The sequence below is a fragment of the Taudactylus pleione genome, unplaced genomic scaffold, assembly GCF_031769625.1.
Source record: "Taudactylus pleione unplaced genomic scaffold, aTauple2 ptg000085l, whole genome shotgun sequence".
Taxonomy (NCBI): Eukaryota; Metazoa; Chordata; class Amphibia; order Anura; family Myobatrachidae; genus Taudactylus; species Taudactylus pleione.
In genome coordinates, this window is record NW_028284487.1 from 3375105 (window position 1) to 3382880 (window position 7776).

General features: G+C 45.8%; 1 protein-coding gene across 4 annotated transcripts in view; it reads left to right on the plus strand.

The window, feature by feature from the left end:
* Nucleotides 1–1016, plus strand: part of LOC148529658 (transmembrane protein 272-like) — a 48958-nt gene extending 47942 nt beyond the window's left edge. For all 4 annotated transcript variants that reach the window (XM_088468413.1, XM_088468411.1, XM_088468412.1 and 1 more), the window contains exon 6: nucleotides 828–1016. In XM_088468413.1, the coding sequence (XP_088324539.1) occupies nucleotides 828–887 (60 nt within the window). In that variant the 3' untranslated portion in view covers nucleotides 888–1016. The remainder of the gene's footprint in view (nucleotides 1–827) is intronic.
* The last annotated feature ends 6760 nt before the right edge of the window (nucleotides 1017–7776 follow it).

Below are 7776 nucleotides of genomic sequence, written 5' to 3' on the forward strand. Positions count from 1 at the left end.
TCTTTACACTTCTTACATGGGGAAAAAAAACAAACTCTTCTATGGAGACCACAATTTCTGCAGACCTTTCCATGTGCAATGTTGAAATGTAACTTAATATTTGTGAGTATTTTTTTGCTATGTTCAATTGGGAAGCCTAAATTAACACTAAAGGATTGATTCAGAGTTGAATGCCGAAGTGGCTGCATCTGTCGACGGGTGCCCGTCTGCGCCTTTATGCAAATGCCGCTCCAAAGTCCTTCCCTTGTGTACATCCGTGTGTCTGAATGTGCAGGTCTGGGATGCCCACTGTCAGATTCCATACATGCAATAATACTGCTTGGTGCATGTACAGTCGGTCACACCATCAAAATCTACATCAGCCCAAAGGCAGATATATAGTTTGAGTCAGACTATGGCTTACTATGTCAGTGGCTGAGCATCTGTGTATGCAACCACTGTCCCCAACACTCCCATAACATGCCCATAAGATGGATCATCTCAGTGCGGGCGCTAAGCCACCTCCCTGGAAAGCCCATCGCTTTTTTAAAAAGATTTCGGTGCGTCTCAGTTGCAACAGCGCCTTTGGGTGGACACTCTGTGTAACGCGAGCAGTGCCTTTGGGCGGACACTCTGTGTAACGTAGGCAGTGCCTTTGGGCGGACATTGTGTAACGTAGGCAGCACCTTTGGGTGGACAGTCTGTGTAACGCAGGCAGTGGCTTTTGGACGGACACTCTGCGTCTGGGCTGCCAGTTAAACTTCTATAATAATACTGTATGTGCCATGTTTGTCACCAGTATTTCTGTGCCAGTAATAATAAAGCTACTTCATGTTTTTATATTTCAGTCAGCAAGTGCTGGTATAGACAGAGCAGAAGGAGAACGTCTTCGTAGTAATGAACCCTAAGAAGAAACACTGGCATAATGTACATGGAGCTGGTGAATAATGCAGCTTGCATGATGAAAATGAAAATCACACATATGGTGTATATAGATCAATTCATGTTTATTGAAATAAAGTTATCTTTTGATTATAGGTTTCCTCTGATGTGATCAACTTAATTTACCATCTATATAACTATACCTGAAATGTAGCTATAGATGCACTTTTGGAAACAAAAGGAAGATAGAACGTGACAAGCCTATAATACCCATGTATTCAGAGCTGGTTGGTAATTGTAAGCCTGGGGGGCTTACAATTACCAATCAATATTTTTTTTAAACCATGAGTTGCGGCCTATCTAAAGGGTCATTAGAGATGGGCATAACTAAAGGCAAAAGACCGTTCAGCAGAAGAAATTGGGTGACATTGGGGTCAATCCGTGAAGGGTTCGATTTCCCATTGCTACAGTGTTAAACGCCGGCAACGGCACCTGAACTCGTAGCCCTCGCGGCCCGCTCTGAGCCCGAGTTTGCACACACTTGTGCGAGTTCAACCTGCTGTAAAGTCCAGCTGTTGCCGTGATGGATCACACCAGCGAGATCATCGCGGAAAATTGGGTTGACCCCCAAAGTCTGAAAAAGTTCTCGTTTTCAATTTGCTCTATATATTAATGGGAATAATCCCCTTGAGGGAGCTTATTTATCATGCATCAAGACTGTACGTCTTGTTCTGGTAAAGACCATCCATAAATGGAGTTACAGTACATGAACAGTAGCCTTAAAAAAGAATCTTTATTCCTACTATAAAGGATTCTTTTAAATGCAGTACTGTATGTCAGAGTTGCCTACCCTGCCCATTTTCACGGGAGTCTCCCGAATAAAGGTGGGAGCTCCCGCTACCCCGTAAAGTAGGTTGAATCCCCCCGCATTCCCTCTGCCCTGTCTAAAAATCCGGACTGCGCATGCGCGAGTCCGGAGGTAAAGGGGACGGGGCCCGAGCTTAAGACGCAGGGGCGTACTCACCGGGTGCAGGGAGGCAGGAGTGTGGCTGCTGCTGGCCCGGAGGTCTCTTGTGCACGCCTTCCCCTGCTCACACACTGCTGCTCCCAGCATTCTCTGGCCAGCCTGTGATAACAGAGGATGGAGGGGGGAGGAGCCGACACCGGAGGACACTGAAGACAGAGGAGCTGCCTGAGACTGTGAGTGTTAGAGCACACTGCAGCTCCTGACAAATGTATAACTCATGTCAGTGCCGTGGGGGAGGGAGGGAGATCTATTACTGTGTGTTTGTATGTGTGTGTATAGTAATGTGATGTATGTGTATGTGTGTGTGTAGTAATGTGATGTGTGTGTAGTAATGTGATGTGTGTGTGTGTGTAGTAATGTGATGTGTGTGTGGTAATGTGATGTATGTGTGTGTAGTAATGTGATGTATGTGTGTGTGTGTGACTGTGTGTGTGGGGGGGTGAAATCTTCATATGATGTGTGTGACTGACTGGGTGTCTGTGTGTGAGAGACTGTGTGTGTGAATCTATTCATGGGATGTGTGTGAGACTGTGTATGAGACTGTGTATGAATCTATTCATGGGATGTGTGTGAGACTGTGTGTGCGTGACTGAGTATGAATCTATTCATAGGATGTGTGTGTGACTGTGTATGAATCTATTCATGGGATGTGCGTGAGACTGTGTGTGACTGTGTATGAATCTATTCATGGGATGTGTGTGTGACTGTGTGTATGAATCTATTCATGGGATGTGTGTGAGACTGTGTGTGTGTGACTGTGTGTATGAATCTATTCATGGGATGTGTGTGTGACTGTGTATGAATCTATTCATGGGATGTGTGTGAGACTGTTTGAATCTATTCATGGGATGTGTGTGAGACTGTGTGTGTGGCTGTGTGTATGAATCTATTCATGGGATGTGTGTGTGACTGTGTGTATGAATCTATTCATGGGATGTGTGTGAGACTGTGTGTTTGTGTGACTGTGAATCTATTCATGGGATGTGTGTGTGAATCTATTCATGGGATGTGTGTGTGCGACTGTGTGTGTGTGTATGAATCTATTCATGTGATGTGTGTGTGTGTGAAACTGTGTGTGTGTGAATCTATTCATATAAATGAATGTGTGTGTCTGGGGGGGAATCTATTACTGTCAATATGGCAGGGTAGAGCTGTATTAATGTCAGTGGGGGAGCTAGGGTGTCAACTTATAGGAATAAATACGCCCATAGGTGGAGTTAGACATGCCCTTTGGGTGGAGCAGACCACGCCCCCACAATGGCGCGTCGCATTCTGCAGCCATCTACAATCTCCCTCAAAGTCATTTTCAAAAGTAGGCAAGTATGCTGTATGTTTTTTTTTCTATTTAATAAAAAGTGAACATGCCAACTTCAACGCCGGAAAAGCCGGGTCACTGCAGACCCAGCTCTGGTGTGAATGTCGCTGACTCAGGAATATCTTGGGTTGGAGCCAGGGAAGTTCCGGGTCTGATCCGGATTGGAACCCTGTTGCAAACTCCGGGTAAGACCCGGAACTTTGGTATAAAAGCGGTATTAGTCATCACAACATAAGATTTAAAAATGGCAGCTAAAGTAGAAGTAGAGTTACAGCTTTAGTGAGAGTGGTGTCCGTATAATTAACATAATGTAAGTTAAATATTATGTAAATTTTAAATATTCTGCACAATGTTTTTATCAGGGGCGAATAATACATCGCCCTTCCTTCTATTTTACTGTAAGGCCCGGTGAAATAGTGTTCTGTCCTAATAATACCATTTAGTTGAAGAATATTTTAGATTACAGCACTCCCTCCTGTCATCAATACAGACCACCTGTGACGGATTGGAATTATAAAGTATATACTGTAAGACAACCCAAAGGAGTGTACATTCTATAGAATCCATCTCTAGCATAGTTAACCCCTGGCTAACATTCACCTTGCCTTATACCCCACCTTACCTTTTAAAGCATGCCTACCGCCTATATGAGTTAGAACAGGGGTTATATATATATATATATATATATATATATATTATATATATATATATAGGAAAAGGTTTAAGCGCTTAATGTTGGCTGAGCGGACAAACACAAATGACATTCATATGTTTATATTCTTTTGGGATAAATTGTGAGAGTTTGAGGCTTGCTGGTAACTTGCCAGCGCTTCTATAGGTGATAGTCAGTGTATTAGTTCCCATCCTAACTTTCCCTTACTCTACCTGAGAGTGACCGGTAGTAGCAGCGATCTTCTCCCTTGCACGGGGGTGCCTTCTCCTTCCGGATCCAACTCTGCATGCCGCGATGTAAAGATGACAGCAGCTGCTGGTTGCGGCGATCTTCTCCCTCGCACGGGGTGCCTTCTCCTTCCGGATCTCACTCTGCAAGCTGCGCTGTGAGGATGACAGCGGCAGCCGGGTAACGAGCGGGCTTGAAAGGATGGGAACTGCTCCACGTGACCTCACACTCTCCTGCTCCTACGCGTGTCAAGGATAGGAATGAGGCTGCTTGTAGCCTCTATTTGTACTATTCTTTATTGAACAATTGATTTAAAACAGGAAGTCTCAAAAATGAAACTTCCTCCTTCTTTTTTAGTGGTTTCCATAAAAATGAAATAAAATTCATTTGAAAACATACATTTGTCATTTGCTTATTTCTGCCAGTTATCCGCTCATTCTAAATTATACATATATATATATATATATTAGGGGTGAGCGGGTTCGGATTTCTAAAATCCGAACCCCCCCGAGCCCCCCCGATCCGAGTCCGATCCGAGTCAGGCTCGACTTTTCCCGCCTGACTCGGATCTGAAATCGAGGCAAAACGTCATCATCCCGCCTTCCGAGTCTCGCGGGTTTTGGATCCTATATAAGGTACCCGCGTCGGCGCCATTTTCTCACTCGGCTGTGGACAGTGAAGAGGGAGGGTGGGAGTTAGGGCTGTGTAGTGTAGTGTAGTGTAGTGCTGCTGTTGTCCACTACTTCAAAGTCCATAGGGGCTGGCTGTGTTGTGCTGTGCTGCTGTTGTTAATAGGGGCTGTGTCCACTACTTCAAAGTCCATAGGGGCTGGCTGGACTGTGTTGTGCAGTCAGTTCTCCATAGGGGCTGTGTCCACTCCAAAGTCCTGTGCAGTGTCCCAGTCCTAAAGGAGAGCTGTAGTGTTGTCCAGGGGGTGCTCTGTCCATCAGGGGCGCTCCCCCCAAGTGCTAAAAAAATAATATATTTTCTGTGTTTGTGAATTGTGTGCGCAGTAGCCGCACATGCATCAACAAAGTAGTGCCAAGCGTGCGCCTGTGTCATAAGTAAAGGGCCGGCTGGCTTGACCGTTAAAGGGTGCTGTAACCCCCAAAGTACACTCCAGTCCAAACCAAAAAAAAAATAATTTTCTGTGTTTGTGAATTGTGTGCGCAATAGCCGCACGTGCATCAACAAAGTAGTGCCAAGCGTGCGCCTGTGTCATAAGTAAAGGGCCGGCTGGCTTGACCGTTAAGGGTGCTGTAACCCCCGAAAGTACACTCCAGTCCAAACCAAAAAAAAAATTATTTTCTGTGTTTGTGAATTGTGTGCGCAGTAGCCGCACGTGCATCAACAAAGTAGTGCCAAGCGTGCGCCTGTGTCATAAGTAAACGGCCGGCTGGCTTGACCGTTAAGGGTGCTGTAACCCCCGAAAGTACACTCCAGTCCAAACCAAAAAAAAAATTATTTTCTGTGTTTGTGAATTGTGTGCGCAGTAGCCGCACGTGCATCAACAAAGTAGTGCCAAGCGTGTGCCTGTGTCATAAGTAAAGGGCCGGCTGGCTTGACCGTTAAAGGGTGCTGTAACCCCCGAAAGTACACTCCAGTCCAAACCAAAAAAAAATTATTTTCTGTGTTTGTGAATTGTGTGCGCAGTAGCCGCATGTACATCAACAAAGTAGTGCCAAGCGTGCGCCTGTGTCATAAGTAAAGGGCCGGCTGGCTTGACCGTTAAAGGGTGCTGTAACCCCCAAAGTACACTCCAGTCCAAACCAAAAAAAAAATAATTTTCTGTGTTTGTGAATTGTGTGCGCAGTAGCCGCACGTGCATCAACAAAGTAGTGCCAAGCGTGCGCCTGTGTCATAAGTAAAGGGCCGGCTGGCTTGACCGTTAAAGGGTGCTGTAACCCCCGAAAGTACACTCCAGTCCAAACCAAAAAAAAATTATTTTCTGTGTTTGTGAATTGTGTGCGCAGTAGCCGCACGTGCATCAACAAAGTAGTGCCAAGCGTGCGCCTGTGTCATAAGTAAAGGGCCGGCTGGCTTGACCGTTAAAGGGTGCTGTAACCCCCGAAAGTACACTCCAGTCCAAACCAAAAAAAAATTATTTTCTGTGTTTGTGAATTGTGTGCGCAGTAGCCGCACGTGCATCAACAAAGTAGTGCCAAGCGTGCGCCTGTGTCATAAGTAAAGGGCCGGCTGGCTTGACCGTTAAAGGGTGCTGTAACCCCCAAAGTACACTCCAGTCCAAACCAAAAAAAAAATTATTTTCTGTGTTTAGCCGCACGTATATATCAAATCGATATAACATAAATAGAGGACCAAACTTTCTCCGATAAAAATAAAATAGAGAAAGATCAAGAACCACTTCCTCCTAGTGCTGAAGCTGCTGCCACTAGTCATGACATAGACGATAACATGCCATCAACGTCGTCTGCCAAGGCCGATGCCCAATGTCATAGTAGAGGGCACATACAATCCCAAATGGCAAAGTTCAGGAAAATGACCTTGAAAAAGACATTTAAATCAGCTGAAGAGAAACGTAAACTTGCCAATATGCCATTTACGACACGGAGTGGCAAGGAACGGCTAAGGTCGATCCCTAGTATGTTCATGACTAGTGGTTCAGCTTCACATGACGATGGAAGCCCTCCTCCCACTAAAAAAATCAAAAGAGTTAAGCTGGCAAAAGCACAGCGAAGAACTGTGCTTTCTAAGAAGATATCACAAATCCCCAAGGAGAGTCCAAGTGTGGTGGTGGTTGCGATGCCTGACCTTCCCAGCACTGGACGTGAAGAGGTGGCTCTTTCCACCATTTGCACGCCCCCTGCAAGTGCTGAAAGGAGCACCCACAGTCCACTTGCTGATATGCAAATTGAAGATGTCACTGTTGAAGTACAACAGGATGAGGATACTGGTGTAGCTGGCGCTGAGGAGGAAGTTGGCGAGGAGGATTCTGATGGTGATGTGGTTTGTTTAAATCAGGCTCCGGGGGAGACAGTTGTTGTCCGTGGGATGAAAAAGCCCATCACGGTCATGCCTGGGCAGAAGACCAAACATTCCACCTCTTTGGTCTGGCAATATTTCTATCCAAATCCGGACAACAACTGTCTTGCCATATGTACCATATGTAAAGGTGAAATAAGTAGGGGTAGGGACGTCAACCACCTAGGAACATCCTCCCTTATACGGCACCTGCAGCGCGTTCATAAAAAGTTACTGTCAAGTTCAGAAACTTTGGCTAAGACCGTAAGCAGTCCAGGGACACCTAAATCCCGTTGTCCTGTTGTATCCAAGCGCCTGCAAACCACACCGTCAACTCCCTCCTCGTCAATTTCCTCCTTAGTCAGGATCGGAAGTAGTCCTGCAGGCCATGTCACTGGCATGACTGACTCTCCTATCCGGGATTCCTCTGGAGGATCCTGCATTGCTACGCCTACTGCTGCCGCTGCTGCTGTTGCTGCTGCTGGGAGTCGTTCATCATCCCAGAGAGGAAGTAGGAACACCACTACTTTTACTAAACAATTGACCCTCCAACAGTCCTTAGCGAGGAGGATGAAGTACGACAGCAGTCATCCTGAAGCAAAACGTATAACTGAGGCCTTGACTGCTATGTTGGTGTTAGACGTGCGTCCGGTATCCGCCATTAGTGCAGTGGGATTTAGACAATTGATG